Source organism: Tursiops truncatus, chromosome 2 (genome assembly GCF_011762595.2).
Source record: "Tursiops truncatus isolate mTurTru1 chromosome 2, mTurTru1.mat.Y, whole genome shotgun sequence".
Classification (NCBI taxonomy): domain Eukaryota; kingdom Metazoa; phylum Chordata; class Mammalia; order Artiodactyla; family Delphinidae; genus Tursiops; species Tursiops truncatus.
This window is the reverse complement of record NC_047035.1, coordinates 97248794-97267205: the sequence shown is the minus strand read 5'-3', so window position 1 is coordinate 97267205 and position 18412 is coordinate 97248794. Positions and strand designations below refer to the sequence as shown.

At 37.6% G+C, this 18412-nt stretch overlaps 1 protein-coding gene across 1 annotated transcript in view; it reads right to left on the bottom strand.

Moving 5' to 3' along the window:
* The window catches only part of UNC13C (unc-13 homolog C), a 406907-nt gene that overhangs the window by 104598 nt on the left and 283897 nt on the right, over nucleotides 1–18412 (bottom strand). The window contains exon 15 of the mRNA XM_073801031.1: nucleotides 676–802. Within this exon, the coding sequence (XP_073657132.1) occupies nucleotides 676–802 (127 nt within the window). The remainder of the gene's footprint in view (nucleotides 1–675; nucleotides 803–18412) is intronic.

Below are 18412 nucleotides of genomic sequence, written 5' to 3'. Positions count from 1 at the left end.
ATTAGTAATTATTTCAATTTGCCTTGCTTTAGCAGGATTTTTGTTCTTACACTATCTCCTTGAGTATAAGCTCCTTTCAAGGTGAGGCCTTTATTTTATTCACTGTTGTCCTACAACACTTGGCACAGTGCCTAGAATTTGGAAGCCCTCCCTCAACAGAATAAAACAGAATTCTGACAAATATAAAATGCAGAGTATTATAAATCTGTGTGATTACAATTGTACCTGATAGATTCATGTTTCTGAAAATGTTACCTATTTAATAATGACTTGTATTTTAGAAATATAAATATCTAAGACATTTTTAGGTTTGAAATAAAGAGTAATTTGGATTATATAGATCAATACACAAGCACCCCTCATTTTCCCAACAAAATTTGAGTTCAAGCACTTTTACAAGAAATAATTTCATCATGTGAGCCATTGTGTGTTATGTATTACGTATTTCCTTCTCTTTCAGTTGAATATCCAAGTAAGTCATACTTGAAAAATGCAACACAATTCAATTAAATATGGTTCCCAAAGGTATGCAAATCATTTAATGTTAATTTTATGACAGAAATGTCAGCATTCAAATGAAGATTATGTGAAGAGATTTTAGGGCTGCATAATTCAGGTTTAATTTTACAGGACTATGAATTGAGAATAAACTTGCGGGTGAAAATCACTACTTACAAGGAATATTCAGGAACGGCATCCTTGAAGGCAGGAAGTTCTCGCACATATTCAATATAAAACCATTTCACTTTGAAATGCAAATTCATATAATCAGTACTCTTGCATAACCGCTGCTTTTCATGTTCTGTAACAGATAAAATCAAATATTTAATAAAGTTTGGTTTGCCAACAATGCTGTGTTCCAATCTACTTTTATTATTCGTATTTCACAAAGGAAGAAAATAACATATCTGAGGTTAAAGCAAATTGAATTGCTAAAGACAGACCTGAAAGTTTACAAAATGAAAAAATAATCCGTTAGGTCCTATGTAGAATAGCTCAGGCAGTAATGAGAAATGACTTGAATGGTCTAATGTGCCTTCCTGAAAAAGGTGAGAATTCTGGTGAGTTAAAGAGTGATAATGTATCAGCATTTTTCTATTTATCTGCAAGCTTTCACATTTTGACTACTTTTAGCATGATGCAAAGTGCCAGAAAGAATGAAAACTTGTAAGCATGAATAAAACATGAATCAAACTAGGAGGCATAATCCCTGATTAATACTGGAAATGGGAATGAGTAGATCGCATTTTTGGCCTGGATATTTAATACTTAGAGAATTAAGAAGAACTATATTTCATTTCTAAGCCAGCTGATTTCTTCTTCACCTTTTAAGTTCAGCAAAAATTATTTTGTACGCTGTGACCTTTTTTTGACATTTATTTAGCAGGATTTTCTTTTTTTAAAATTTTTATTGGAGTATAGTTGATTTACAAGGTTGTGTTAGCTTCAGGTGTACAGCAAAATGAATCATATACATATATCTCCACTTTTAGATTCTTTTCCCATAAAGCAGGATTTTCTAATATGTGACTTTTTTCCTCTCTCTTGCTTAAGAAGGATAGCTTAACACTGTTACTTTGATCTGAACATATAGTAATATAGTACTGGGGAATAGAGACAAAAATAATGTTACTGAACACATTTATCTCTGCTCAATATTAATATGTTGGCCAATTCTGGCTCTAGGTATAGGTACAACCAAACCCCAAATATCCCTAACTATATGTAGGTTGAAAATGTCCTCTGAGAAGTTCTGGTTGAGGTCTGTGAATCTCCTTCAAGCTAAGGGCTTTAATTTATAATAGGAACGCCCTTTAGTTAATATTCCAGGCTGAAAACACTAACTGAAGCAATTAGATTGTTATAAGGTAATTGAGGTTATCCTTGCTTTTCCAAACCTGACTATAAAGGGACTTAAATCCCAATAATAAACACAAGAGGTAACACAACCCCAAATCGAACATTTTCAAATTATCTAAGCAATGATTAATTCAAGACAATTTGTAGAACCAAGAAAGAGGCAGAGACACAGAAAAAACATACATCTATACACAGAAACAAGAGTAATATTCTAGTACCTATAGACCAAACTCCCAGACAAAATTATGAACTAGGTGACTGGCAGCCGCTGTGCAAGGATGGGCCTGGCAACCAACCAGACTGGGAGCCAGCCATGCCTACCAGACTGCCCCCAGTAGTCTACCCTCCACAACAGAAGGATCCACACACATAGGGGTACCCCTAGAGCATACAGCTCTGGTGACCAGTGAGGAGTGGGCTGCTGAGACACATAGGACATCTCCTACAAAAGGCCACTTCTCCAAGGTCAGGAAACATAATCAACCTACCAGATACATAGAAATAAAAACAGCAAATTAGACAAAATGAGGTGACAGAGAAACATGGTCCAAACAAAGGACCAAGATAAAACCCCAGAAAAAGAATTAAGTGAAATGGAGATAGGCAGTCTATCTGAGAAAGAGTTCAAGGTAATGATTGTAAAGATGATCAAAGAACTCAGTAGAAGAATGGAAGAACAGAGTTATTAGTATATAAATGTTATCATTATTACTATGATTTATGTCATAGAATGTTCTACCTATGTTTTCTTCTAGTTTTATGCTTTCCAGTCTTACATTTAGGTCTTTAATCCAGAAGTTAAAATTGTTTAACAGAGATGAAGAATACAATAACTAAATGAAAAATACACTGCTAGGACTCGATAGTAGGTTAAATGATACAGAGGAACGGATCAGTGAGTTGGACAGAGCAGTGGAAATCACCAAAGCTGAACAGAAAAAAGAAAAAAAGAATAAAAAGAAATGAGGAAAGTTTAATAAATCTCTGGAATAACATCAAATATTCTAACACTCACATTACAGAGGTCCCAGAAGGAGAAGAGAGAGAAAGGGGCAGAGAACATATGTGAAGATATAATAGCTGAAAACTTCCCTAACCTAGAAAAGGAAGCAGATCTCAAAGTGCAGGAAACACAGAGTCCCAAACAGGATCTACCCAAAGAGGACCACCCCAAGACACATTGTAATTAAAATGGCAAAAATTGAATGTAAGAGACAATATTAAGAGCAGTAAGGGAAAAGAAACCAGGGAACTCCCATAAGGCTATCAGCTGACTTTTAAGCAGAAACTAAAAGTGATGAAAGAGAAAAACCTACAACCAAGGATACTCTATCAGGCAAGGCTTTCATTTAGATTCGATGGAGAAGTCAAAAGTTTAACAGGCAAGCAAAAGGTAAAAGAGTTCAGCACCACCGAACCAGCTGTACAAGAAATGTTAAAGGGCCTTCTATAAGTGAAAAAGAAAAGGCCACAACAAAAAACATGAAAATTACAGAAAGAAAAATCTCCCTGGTAAAGGCAAGTATCCAGTAAAGGTAGTAAATCAACCATGTACAAAGCTAGTAAGAAGGTTAAAAACCAAAAATAGTAAAATCATCTATATCCACAATGATCAGTAAAGGGAAAACTAGAGAGCTACACGTAAAAGAATGAATTTAGAACATTTTCTCACACTATATATAAAAATAAACTCAAAATGGATTAAAGACGTAAATGTAAGACTGGAAAGCATAAAACTAGAAGAAAACATAGGTAGAACATTCTATGACATAAATCATAGTAATAATTTTTTTTGATCTGTCTCACAGCCAAAGGAAACAAAAGCAAAACTTTAAAAATGAGACCTGATTAAACTTAAAAGCTTTTGCACAGCAAAGGAAACCATCAACAAAAATGCTAAAACCTACTGAATGGGAGAAAATATTTGCAAATGGTATGACTGATAAGGGGTTAATATCCAAAATATATAAACAACTCATAAACTCAACATCAAAAAAACCCCAAACAAATTAATTTAAAAAATTGGGCAGAAGACGTGAATAGACAGTTTTCCAAAGAAGACAGAGATGGCAACAGGCACAGGAAAAGATGCTCAACATCACTAATCATAAGATAAATGAAAATCACAACCACGATGATGTATCACCTCACACCTGTCAAAATGGCTATGTTCAAAAACGTTATAAATTACAAATGTTGTCAAGGATGTGGAGTAAAGGGAACCCTAGTACATTGTTTGTGGTAACGTAAATTGGCACAGCTACTGTGGAAACAGAATGGAGTTTCCTCAAAAAACTACAAATTGAACTACCATATGATCCAGCATTTCCACTCCTGGGTATATATTCAAAGAAAATAAAAACAGTAATTTGAAAAGATACATGCAGACCAGTGTTCACAACAGCATTATTTACAATTGTCAAGATATGCCAATAACCTAAGTGCTCATCAACAGATGAATGGATAACGAAGATGTGGTATACACACGCGCACGCACACACACACACTGGAATATTACTCAGCCATAAAAAAGAATGAAATCTTGCTATCTGCAAGAATGTGGACCTGGAACATATTACGCTTAGGGAAATAAGTCTGAAGGAGAAAGATAAATACAATATGTTATCACTTATAGGTGAAATCTAAAAAATAAAACAAATGAATGAATACAACAAAGAAGCAACAGACTCACAGGAAGAGCAAACTAGTGGTTACCAGTGGGAAGATGGAAGGTGGAGGGGCAAGATAGGGGTAGGGGATTAAGAAGTACAAACTACTATATATAAAATTAATAAGCCACAGAATGTATTATATATCACAGGGAATATAGCCAATATTTTATAAAAACTATAAATGGAATATAATCTGTAAAAGTTTTGAATCACTATGTTGTACACCTGAGACTAATATAATACTGTAAATCAACTATATCTCAATTTAAAAAAAAAGAGTGCATGTAAACTGAGATTGGATAGAAAACATGTAACCTCAGAGAAGAAAAAAAAGGCTGAAAAGAAATTTTTAAAAGTTCAAAGATATGTTTAAATATTTTAAAACAGGAAAAAATTAAAGACAACAGACATCATGTGACTTGGGAAATGTATTATTTGGTGCCACTGTGAATAGAACACAAAATATTTGAAATATTTTATTATAATGGCATAATTAATCATTTTGCTGAAATAAAGGTGAAAATATACATTTCTAAAAGAAAAATATAATTTATCACTTATTTGTATCTTCACTGGAAAACACAAACACTGCCTCTTAGGATACCAAAATATGCATATTGATAATTCAATTGTTATCTCTGATATTTTGCCAACTTTCAGCATATTAAAAAATAACTGGTCCAATTTTTTTAATTGTATCAATATGAAAGTAAGTTTATTTTTTTTCTTTTTTTAAAAAAATTTATATTTGGCTGCATAGGGTCTTCATTGCTGCATATGGGCTTTCTCTAGTTGTGGCTAGTGGGGCCTACTCTTCATTGCGGTGTGCGGACTTCTCATTGTAGTGCCTTCTCTTGTTGCAGAACACGGGCTCTAGGCGCGCGGGCTCAGTAGTTGTGGCTTGTGGGTTCTAGAGTGGAGGCTCAGTAGTTGTGGTGCACAGGTTTAGCTGCTCCACGGCATGTGGGATCTTCCCAGACCAGGGCTCGAACCCGTGTCCCCTGCATTGGCAGGCGGATTCTTAACCACTGCACCACCAGGGAAGCTCAAAAGTAAGTTGACTTTTTGAGGTAAGACGATAGAGCACATTTCATTTAAAAGTATATTAGCTTGATTTAGAAATGATAAATATTTAGGTCTATGCTATGTGGACCTCCATTTATGCTCTTGTCTTTGCAAGTGTTAGAGGTGAGAGCCTGGAGATGTATTACCTTTTCTAAGAGTTTTTGCACATTATCAGAATCCTGAAGGGAAGGGTAACCCAGTTCCATCTAATAACAAAAATGTTTACTGAGTGTGTAGCTTGTGCCAGGTCACATGGGAGGCACTAGAGACGTAAAGATGAAGGACCCATATGCACAGAGCTTAGGGAAGAAGGGTGACATGTAACAGGGAATTTAATATAGCATGGCAAGTGCCGTGATTTGATATGTACAGGAGGATGTGGTCTCTTGGAGGAGATGACTTTAGCCCAATTTTATGCTTTAGGTGAACAATTAAATACAGAAATTATTTGCTGTTAGTGGTTCAGTGCACAAAGAGGAATTTGAGCCAGACGATACGTATTATATAAGACAAAACTTCATATAAGAAATGCTATTTAATATATGTGTGTCTCCTTTGCAAAATTTTATAACTATGGTTCCAATTAAGGCTTTGGGATTTTTCCTCTTTCTACTCATGTTCTGGTAGCAAGTTTGGGTGAACCCTATGTTGTGTCATAAAAGGAAAACGTTTGCCAATCTCTGCCCCTTACAATGAAGTCGCCTCTGTACTTTGGAGAGTAGGTAAAAGCCAGCTGTGGGCAGTCCCCAGTCAGATTTCTAGACAAGACCTGCAGTTTATTTGCTTAACCATTTACACTTCACTTCTCCATAAATGCAGCAGTCTTGCCTTCTTCCCTATTTGGGCACTCTGCTCAGAGCTTACAGCCCTCCCCAAACCCACTCTCCTGGACTCTGCAAGATCTCTGCCCTCCTACATTCCCCTCATTCCTGATGTTCCCACATTTCCAGGAACGGAACACTTCTATTTGTCTAATATTCTGTAGCCACACTGTAGGTAGGCCCCCCAACTCTTCTTCCCCACCTACCATGTCCCTTCTACTGAGAACAAACACACGAAAGGAGAAAAGAAGGAGACCAATTATCTTTTAAACAGATGAGATCTTGTTTTGGTCTAGTCTGGAGACCATCTTTTCTAGTTCCTAAGAATGTATGTGATATGATAACTCAAATTATCAGGGTTTTAGTACCCCCCTCTGCTAAAAAACAAACCTTATAAGAATTACTAATAGTTTTCTCCTTAAAGAATTGCTTTCGAGGGGAAGACCTTCAAGATGGCGGAAGAGTAAGACGTGGAGATCACCTTCCGCCTGACAAATACATCAGAAATACATCTACATGTGGAACAACTCCTACAGAACACCTACTGAACGCTGGCAGAAGACCTCAGACCTCCTAAAAGTCAAGAAACTCCCCACATACCTGGGTAGGGCAAAAGAAAAAAGAAAAAACAGAGACAAAAGAATAGGGAAGGGACCTGCACCTCTGGGAGGGAGCCATGAAGGAGGAAAGGTTTCCACATACTAAGAAGCCCCTTCGCGGGCGGAGACGTGGGTGGTGGTGGGGAAGCTTCATAGCCATGGAGGAGAGCGCAGCCACAGGGGTGCAGAGAGCAAAGCGGAGAGATTCCCGCACAGGGGATTGGTGCTGACCAGCACTCACCAGCCCGAGAGGCTTCTCTGCTCACCCGCCGGGGCGGGTGGAGGCTGGGAGCTGAGGCTCAGGCTTCTTTGGAGGTCAGATCCCAAGGAGAGGACTGGGGTTGGCTGCTTGAACACAGCCTGAAGCGGCTAGTGCACCAGAGCTAGCCGGGAGGGAGTCCGGGAAAAAGTGTGGACCTGCCTAAGAGGCAAGAGGCCATTGTTTCAGGGTGCATGAGGAGAGAGGATTCAGAGCACCGCCTAAACGAGCTCCAGAGACAGCTGTGAGCGGCGGCTATCAGCACAGACCCCAAAGACGGGCATGCGATGCTAAGGCTGCTGCTGCAGCCACCAAAAAGCCTGTGTGCAAGGACAGGTCACTCTTCACACCTCCCCTCCCAGAAGCCTGTGCAGCCTGCCACTGCCAGGGTCCCGGGATCCAAGGACAACTTCCCCGGGGCGGGAACAGACAGCATGCCTCAGGCTGTTGCAACTTCATGCCCGCCTCTGCCACGGCAGTCTCTCTCCGCATTCCATACCTCTCCCCGCCCCCCACCCTGTCACCGGCCTGAGCAAGCCAGTGACCCCTAATCAGCTGCTACTTTAAATCTGTCCTGTCTGAGCAAAGTACAGATGCCCTCAGGCAACCTACACACAGAGGCGAGCCAAATCCAAAGCAGAACCCCAGGAACAGTGCGAACAAAGAAGAGAAAGGGAAATTTCTCCCAGCAGCCTCAGGCGCAGTGGATTAAATCTCCAAAATCAACTTGATATACCCTGCATCTTGGAATACCTGAATACACAACGAATCATCCCAAAATTGAGGTGGTGGACTTTGGAAGCAATGATATATATATATATATTTTTTTTCTTTTTTCTTTTTTCCTTTCTTTTTCTCTTTTTGTGAGTGTGTATGCTTCTTTGTCTGATTTTGTCTGTATAGCTTTGCTTTTACCATTTGGCTTAGGCTTCTGTCGGTTTTTTTTTTTTTTTTAGTATAGTTTTTAGCACTTGTTATCATTGGTGGATTTGTTTTTCGGTTTGGTTGCTCTCTTCTGTCTTTCTTCCTTTTTTTTCGTTTTTTATTACTTTTTAAGTTTTAATAATTATTTTTTATTTTAATAAATTTACTTTTTTATTTTATTTTTTTATTTCTTTTTTTCTCCCTTTTCATCTGAGCTGAGTGGCTGACAGGGTCTTGGTGCTCAGGGTGGGTGTCAGGACACGTGCCTCTGAGGTGGGAGAAGCAAGTTCAGGACATTGGTCCACTAGAGACATCCTGGCTCCACGTAATATCAAACGGTGAAAGCTCTCCCAGAGATCTCCATCTCAACGCCAAGACCCAGCTCCACTCAACAACCAGCAGGCTACAGTGGAGTCCACCATGCCGAAAAACTAAAAAGACAGGAACACAACCCCACCCATTAGCAGAGAGGCTACCTAAAATCATAATAAGGTCACAGACACCCCAAGACACACCACTGGACACAGACCTGCCCACCAGAAAGACAAGATCCAGCCTCATTCACCAGAACACAGGCACCAGTCCTCTCCATCAGGAAGCCTACACAACCCACTGAAACAAGCTTAGGTACTGGGGGCAGACACCAAGAAGAACGGGAACTATGAACCTGCAGCCTGTGAAAAGGAGACCCCAAACACAGTAAGTTAAGCAAAATGAGAAGACAGAGAAACACACAGCAGATGAAGGAGCAAGATAAAAACTCACCAGACCTAACAAATGAAGAGGAAACAGGCAGTCTACCTGAAAAAGAATTCAGAATAATGATAGTAAACATGATCCAAATCTTGGAAATAGAATGGAGGAAATTCAAGAAATGTTTAACGAGGACCTAGGAGAACTAAAGAGCAAACAAAAAAAGATAAACAACACAATAAATGAAATGAAAAATTCTCTAGAAGGAATCAATAGCATAATAACAGGCAGAAGAGCAGATAATTGACCTGAAAGACAGAATAGAGGAAATAACTACTGCAAGCAGAAAAAAGAAAAAAGAGTAAGAATTGAGGAAAGTCTTAGAGACTTCTGGGACAATGTTAAACGCAGAAACATCAGAATTATAGGGGTACCAGAGGAAGAAGAAATAAAGAAAGGGACTGAGAAAATATTTGAAGAGATTATAGTTGAAAACTTCCCTAATATGGGAAAGGAAATAGTCAATCAAGTCCAGGAAGTGCAGAGAGTCCCATACAGGATAAATCCAAGGAGAAACACGCCAAGACACATATTAATCAAACTATCAAAAATTAAGTAGAAAGAAAAAATATTAAAAGCAGCAAGGGAAAAACAACAAACAACATACAAGGGAATCTCCATAAGGTTAACAGCTGACCTTTCAGCAGAAACTCTGCAAGCCAGAAGGGAGTGGCAGGACATATTTAAAGTGATGAAAGGGAAACCTACAACCAAGATTACTCTACCCAGCAAGGATCTCATTCAGATTCGATGGAGAAATCAAAAGCTTTACAGACAAGCAAAAGCTAAGAGAATTCAGCACCACCAAACCAGCTTTACAACAAAGCTAAGGAACTTCTCTAGGCAGGAAATACAAGAAAAGGAAATGATCTACAATAACAAACCTAAAACAATTAAGGAAATGGAAATAGGAGCATACATATTGATAATTACCTTACATAAAATGGATTAAATGCTAAAACCCAAAGACACAGACTTGCTGAATGGATACAAAAACAAGACCCATATATATATGCAGTCTAAAGACACACACTTCAGACCTAGGGACACATACAGACTGAAAGTGAGGGGGTGGAAAAATATATTCCATGTAAATGGAAACCAAAAGAAAGCTGGAGTAGCAATTCTCATATCAGACAAAATAGATTTGAAAATAAAGACTATTACAAGAGACAAAGAAGGACACTACATAATGATCAAGGGATCAATCCAAGAAGATATAACAATTGTAAATATTTATGCACCTAACATAGGAGCACCTCAATACATAAGGCAAATTCTAACAACCATAAAAGGGGAAATTGATAGTAACACAATCTTAGTAGGGGACTTTAACACCCCACTTTCACCAATGGACAGATCATGCAAAATGAAAATAAATAAGGAAACACAAGCATTAAATGATACATTAAACAAGATGGACTTAATTGATATTTATAGGACATTCCATCCCAAAACAACAGAATATGGGCTTCCCTGGTGGCGAAGTGGTTAAGAATCCGCCTGCCAATGCAGGAGACACGGGTGTGAGCCCCGGTCCAGGAAGATCCCACATGCCATAGAGCAACTAAACCTGTGCACCACAACTAGTGAGCCTGCACTCTAGAGCCAGCATGCCACAACCACTGAGCCCATGTGCCACAACCACTGAGCCCATGTGCCACAACTACTAAAGCCTGCATGCCTAAAGTCCGTGCTCTGCAGTAAGAGAAGGCACCACAATAAGAAGCCTGTGCATCGCAATGAAGAGTAGCCCCCAGTAGCTGCAACAAGAGAAAGCCTACACGCAGCAATGAAGACCCAACGCAGCCCAAAAAAACAAAAACAAAAACAAAAAACAAAAAAACACAACAGAACACACTTACTTCTCAAGTGCTCATGGAACATTCTCCTGGACAGATATCTTGGGTCACAAATCAAGCCTTGGTAAATTTAAGAAAATTGAAATGGTATCAAGTATCTTTTCAGAACCACAGTGCTATGAGAATAAATAGCAATTACAGGAAAATAATCTGTAAAAAATACAAACACATGGAGGCTAAATAATACACTACTTAATAACAAAGAGATCACTGAAGAAATCAAAGAGGAAATCAAAAAATACCTAGAAACAAATAACAATGAAAATACGAAGACTGAAAGCCTATGGGATGTAGCAAAAGCAGTTCTAAGAGACAAGTTTAGAGCAATACAATCCTACCTCAAGAAACATCTCAAAAAAACAACCTAATCTTACACCTAAAGCAAGTAGAGAAAGAAGAACAGAAAAACCCCAAAGTTAGCAGAAGGAAAGAAATCACAAAGATCAGAGCAGAAATAAATGAAAAAGAAATAAAGGAAACAATAGCAAAGATCAATAAAACTAAAAGCTGGTTCTTTGAGATGATAAACAAAATGGATAAACCATTTGCTAGACTCATCAAGAAAAAAATGGAGAAGACTCATAAATAGAATTAGAAATGAAAAAGGCGAAGTAACAACTGACACTTCAGAAATACAAACAATCATGAGAGATTACTACAAGCAACCATATGCCAATAAAAAGGACAACCTGGAAAAAATGGACAAATTCTTAGAAGAGCACAAACTTCTGAGACTGAAACAGGAAGAAATAGAAAATATAACCAGACAAATCACAAGCACTGATTTGAGACTGTTATTAGAAATCTTCCAACAAACAAAAGCCCAGGACCAGATAGCTTTACAGGTGAATTCTACCAAACATTTAGAGAAGAGCTAACACCCATCCTTCTCAAACTCTTCTAAAATATAGCAGACAGACGAACACTCCCAAACTCATTCTACGAGGCCAGAAAAAGATGTCACACACAAAGAAAACTGCAGGTCAATATCACAGATGAACATAGATGCAAAAATCCTCAACAAAATACTGGCAAACAGAATCCAACAGCACATTAAAAGGATCATATACCGTGATCAAGCGGGGTTTATCCCAGGAATGCACGGATTCTTCAATATACCTAAATCAGTCAATGTGATACACCATATTAACATATGGAAGGATAAAAACTGTATCATGATCTCAATATGTTCAGAAAAAGCTTTTGACAAAATTCAACAACCATTTATGATAAAAACCCTCCAGAAAGGAGGCACAGAGATAACTTACCTCAACATAATAAACGCCATATATGACAAACCCACAGCCAACATCGTTCTCAATGGTGAAAAACTGTAACCGTTTCCACTAAGATCAGGAAGAAAACAAGGTTGCCTACTCTCACTACTATTACTCAACATAGTTTTGGAAGTTTTAGCCATGTCCATCAGAGAAGAGAAAGAAATAAAAGGAATCCAAATTGGAAAAGAAGACGTAAATCTGTCACTGTTTGCAGATGACATGACACTATACATAGAAAATACTAAAGACTCTACCAGAAAACTACTAAAGCTAATCAATGAATTTGGTAAAGCAGCAGGATACAAAATTGATGCACACAAATCTCTTGCATTCCTATACACTAATGATGAAAAATCTGAAAGAGGAATTAAGGAAACACTCCCATTTACCATTGCAAGAAAAAAAATAAAATACCTAGGAATAAACCTACCTAAGGAGACAAAACATCTGTACGTAGAAAATTATAAGACACTGATGAAAGAAATTAAAGATGATACAAACAGATGGAGAGATATACCATGTCCCTGGATTAGAAGGATCAACACTGCGAAAATGACTATATAACCCAAAGCCATTTACAGATTCAATGCAACACCTATCAAATTACCAATGGCATTTTTCACAGAACTAGACCAAAAAACTTCACAATTTGTATGGAAACACAAAGACCCCAAATAGCCAAAGCAATCTTGAGAAAGAAAAATGGAGTTGGAAAAATCAGCCTCCTGGACTTCAGACTATACTACAAAGCTACAGTAATGAAGACAGTATGGTACTGGCACAGAAATATAGATCAATGAACAGGATAGAAAGCCCAGAGATAAGTCCATGCACATATGGTCAGCTTATCTTTGATAAAAGAGGCAAGAATATACAATCGAGAAAAGACAGCCTCTTCAATAAGTGGTGCTGATAAAACTGGAGAGTTACATGTAAAAGAATGAAATTAGAACACTTCCTAACAGCGTACACGGAAATAAACTCAAAATGGATTAAAGACCTAAATCTAAGGCCAGACAGTATAAAATTCTTAGAGGAAAACAGAGGCAGAACACTCTTTGACATAAATCACAGCAAGATTCTTTTTGACCCATCTCCTAGAAAAATCGAAATAAAAACAAAAATAAACAAACAGGACCTAATGCAAGTTAAAAGCTTTTGCACATCAGAGGAAACCATAAAGAAGATGAAGACAACCCTCAGAATGGGAGAAAATATTTGCAAAACAGGCAACTGACAAAGAATTAATGTCCAAATTTACAAGCAGCTCATGCAGCTCAATATCAAAAAAACAGACAACCCAATCCAAAAATGGGTAGAAGACCTAAACAGACATTTCTCCACAGAAGATACACATATTGCCAACAAATACATGAAAGGATGCTCAACATCACTAATCATCAGAAAAATGCAAATCAAAATTACAATGAGGTATCACCTCACACCAGTCAAAATGGCCATCATCAAAAAATCTACAAAACGTTAATGCTAGAGAGGGTGTGGAGAAAAGGGAACCCTCTTGCACTGTTGGTGGGAACGTAAATTGATACAGCCACTATGGAGATCAGTATGAAGGTTCCTTGAAAAACTAAAAATAGAACTACCATACAACCCAGGAATCCCACTACTGGGCATATACCCTGAGAAAACCATAATTCAAAAAGAGTCATGTACCACAATGTTCATTGCAGCTCTAATTACAATAGCCAGGACATGGAAGCAATCTAAGTGTCCATCGACAGATGAATGGATAAAGAAGATATGGCACATATATACAATGGAATATTACTCAGCCATAAAAAGAAACGAAATTGAGTTATTTGTAGTGAGGTGGATGGACCTCGAGTGTGTCATACAGAGTGAAGTAAGTCTGAAAGAGAAAAACAGATTCTGTATGCTAACACATATATATGGAATGTAAAAAAAAAAAGTCATGAAGAAACTAGGGGCAGAACAGGAATAAAGACACAGACGTACAGGATGGACTTGAGGACACGGGGAGGGGGAAGGGTAACCCGGGACGAAGTGAGAGAGTGGCATGGGCTTATTTATAGTACCAAATGTAAAACAGATAGGTTGTGGGAAGCAGCCGTATAGCACAGGGAGATCCGCTCAGTGTTTTGTGACCACCTAGAGGGGTGGGATAGGGAGGGTGGGACAGAGATGCAAGAGGGAGGAGATATGGTGATATATGTATAGCTGATTCACTCTGTTATAAAGCAGAAACGAATACTCCATTGTAAAGCAATTATATTCCAATCAAGATGTTCAAAAAAGAAAGGAATTGCTTTCACACTCATAGGAATTAGTTTCTGTTCTTTTACGCTGCATGTCTCTCATGCACCATCAACTAATATTTACAGCTCTGTGGACAGGAACAGGAGACCAGTACCAACTGTTGTTACATTTTGCCAATTCAACCATACTAACTGACATCTTTGCATGCACTATGCACTTCAGCTGACATAGCAAGAGGTTTTCAGCTTACTGAGTTAGTTTGTGAGGTAAGTTTGATCTGAAGAAAAATGCAATTGATGATGGAAATGGTACCCGCCTATATAATAAGGTGCACCTGTTTTGTCCTTAAGGAGAAAGTATTAAGTAGAATTTAACTTTTTTCAGCAGTGACTTGTGGTGATCATCAAGAACCTCAGTATCTGTGGCAGGTTTAACTAATTAGATGATTATCACACTAAGTCCTTTACCTCCCAGTCATACAACCAGACTACATTTCCCAACCTTCCTTGCAATAGGTTGGCCTATGACTGACTTGTGGGCCGAAGTAATATATGCTATTTTCAGCCTTGCCCTAAAACACCTCCTGTGAAATCTGCTGTGCTTGCCTTTCCCTCATTTGCAGCCAGATGCAGAAGATCCAGCCAAGGATTCCAAGGTTCAAGGGGATCACAGAGCTGCTAGAGGGTTGAAGTCTGGATCCTTGAGCCACTTCTCAGAGGAGAGCCACCCAATCAGAAATACCTTCTTTGACTTGTACAAGTAAGAAATAAATAAGCTGGCACTGTGTTAAATCATTTGTTATGGAGTTTGGCTACGTGGGGTTATGTTCTGTTGCACCACACAAAGGTTTTTGAAAGGTTAGGATGCGCTTATTAATTAACCTCCAAATTATTTTGCTTTCTAATTTCCTGTTTCACACACACACACACACACACACACACACACACATATGTAGTCAGGCTGTCCCCTTGCTTTATGGAACTGTATCAATGTAAGAACCTTTAGCAGACCCCACTGTGAATTGATCCACCATCATGTAGGAAATCAGTGAATCAGACTTCTTAAGAACTTAAGAAGTTTCATGTTAAGAAAATAGTATATAGGCTCTGAGAGAGGAATTATCATGGAAGTAATACATTTTCCAGGTAGACTAATATTACAGTTAACCTTCCTGTCAGCCTCGTTTCATACTTGTAGTCTCTCAGCTATATTCTGAGTAGTCATCACCACTTGGATGATTTTATATAAAGTGATTTGTTATGTTCCAAAATCTATATGCCTGTTTTCCTCATGTCTTCATGTATTCCTCCCATAATGTGTAATGATATATTATAAGGAGATATTTCAAATAAACTACAATTATATCCTAACCACCACATACCAAATATTGATTTAAGATATTATAATATCAAATTCAAAGATATACTTCAAATTATCTTTAATTCTCATGAAGTATCTTCTGCTTAGTTGTAGACCAGTCACAAAACTGCATTTATCTCATATGATGTGAACAACAAAATTTATTTAGCCATCAGTTCTCCTACATTTTAAATTTTGGCAACAAATACTTAACTTGCTCATTACATTTACAAGATAAAACATTTAATTAATTTTCTGAACTGCAGTATAATAATTTTCTACAAAATTTAATATTTGATGAAAGAAAACCCTCAGAATGGGAGAAAATATTTGCAAATGAATCCTGACAAAGGATTAATTTCTAAAATATACAAGCACCTCATGCAGCTCAATATCAAAAAAACAAACAACCCAATCAAAAATGGGCAGAAGATCTAAACAGACATTCCTCCAAAGAAGATACACAGATGGCCAACAAACACATGAAAGGATGCTCAACATCACTAATCATTAGAGAAATGCAAATCAATTCTACAATGAGATAGCATCTCACACCATTCAGAATGGCCATAATAAAAAAATCTACAAACAATAAATGCTGGAGAGGGTGTGGAGAAAAGGGAACTCTCTTGCACTGTTGGTGGGAATGTAAATTGATACAGCTACTATGGAGGTTCCTTAAAAAACGAAAAATAGAATTTCCACATGACCCAGCAATCCCACTACTGGGCATATATCCTTAGAAAACCATAATTCAAAAAGAATCATGCACCACAATGTTCACTGCAGCACTATTTACAATAGCCAGAACATGGAAGCAACCTAAATGTCCATCAACAGATGAATGGATAAAGAAGATGTGGCACATATATACAATGGAATATTACTCAGCCATAAAGAGGAACAAAACTGAGTTATTTGTAATGAGATGAATGGACCTAGAGACTGTCATACAGAGTGAAGTAAATGAGAAAGAGAAAAACAAATACCGTATGCTAAGGCACATATATGGAATCTAAAAAAAACGGTAATGATGAACCTAGCGGTAGGCAGGAATAAAGATGCAGACATAGGGAACAGACTTGAGGACATGGGTTGAAGGGGAAGCTGGAATGAAGTGATAGAGTATCATTGACATATATACACTACCAAATGTAAAACAGATGGCTAGTGGGAAGCTGCTGCATAGCATAGGGAGATCAGCTCAATGCTTTGCGATGACCTAGAGGGGTGGGATAGGGAGTGTAGGAGGGAGGCTCAAGAGGGAAGGGATATGGGGATATATGTACACATATAGCTGATTCACTTTGTTATACAGCAGAAACTAATGCAACATTGTAAAGCAATTATACTCCAATAAAGATATTAAAAACTTAAGCTTTGAATTTCAATGAGAAGAATATTTTACTACCAGAATAAAAATGCTTCATTAAAATAGTACAAGGAAAAACTTGGCAACTTAGAAGACTATTCCTATTTGCCTTTCGATGGTGTTTACCAGCATTTACTTTAAAATAATATATCTTCTTCTGAAAGTTACTGTATGCATGGGATTTTATCGACAATTATGTATCAATTTACAGGATAGGGGTGACATACACTCAATCCATTCTCATGCCAAAAGCAAATTTGCTGCCATCAATCATCACAGTGTCATTTTCCAGTTCTTAATCTGTGACATCATTTTATTGCATAAACACTCTGCGTTGTCCTAGAGTTGGTAGTTCAATTCTGGAGGGCTCTCTTAAACATCCCTCTAAGTGTTTGACAGGCTGCTCTATCTCTAAGAGGTGATGATATGGAAGGTTTGGAAGGAATACCAAATAAAGAGTCGGCATTAGGGGGTCAATGCACATGATGGTTTGTAAGATACTATGTGCTCACAAACCCCAAACCCTATCACTCAGAAATTTTGATTGTAAAAATAAATATGTATAAGACTTTTACAGATAATATACACCTATAAACATCTATCAAAGGTAAGCATAAATGTATATTAACAATAGACAGATGGAGATCATGGGCTCTTTTTCATACACTGAGAATGCTAATCCATGTAACTAGAAGCAAAAAGAGAAAGGCGAGGGCGGGGACGGGAGAAGAGAGAGAGAGGGAGAGAGAGAAAATAAGAATTACAATTTTCCATTTTAGAGCAGCTCTATAAAGGTTTTGTAATATCAGCACATCTTTGGAGGTGAGATATCATGTAAAGTTCTGGCTGCCAAAGTAAGGTACTGTACTTACAAGGTAATAAAGCTTGGAGTAATAAAATAAAAATGAAAAAATAAAGGACTATACATAATAATATGTTAGCAAAAAGTAATTTGGACCAATGTGAATCTTCCAGAGAAGGAAATCAGCAAACAAGAGAAAAGATTAGCCATAATAATCAATTACTGTAGTCAACTTTCTTAAGAATCAATGACAATGAAGGAAAAAATATCATTAATTTTTGTAGGGTAAGAAAGAAGATATGGAAGTTTCTTTCATGAAACATTTCTGGTAACTAAGCCTTAGAAAAACACTAGGGAAAAAAAGCCAAGCAACATTAGGAAAATACTGCCTTACTCCATGACCAATGAAACTGATGCTAGAAGCAGCATTATACTTGTAGCTGGCAGTCCAACTCAAAATTAAAACTAGTATCTCAGCAGAATCCCAGAATGAAACAAGGCTCCCTGATAAATTAAACCAGAAGTGATGTGAGGTCAGACATACTT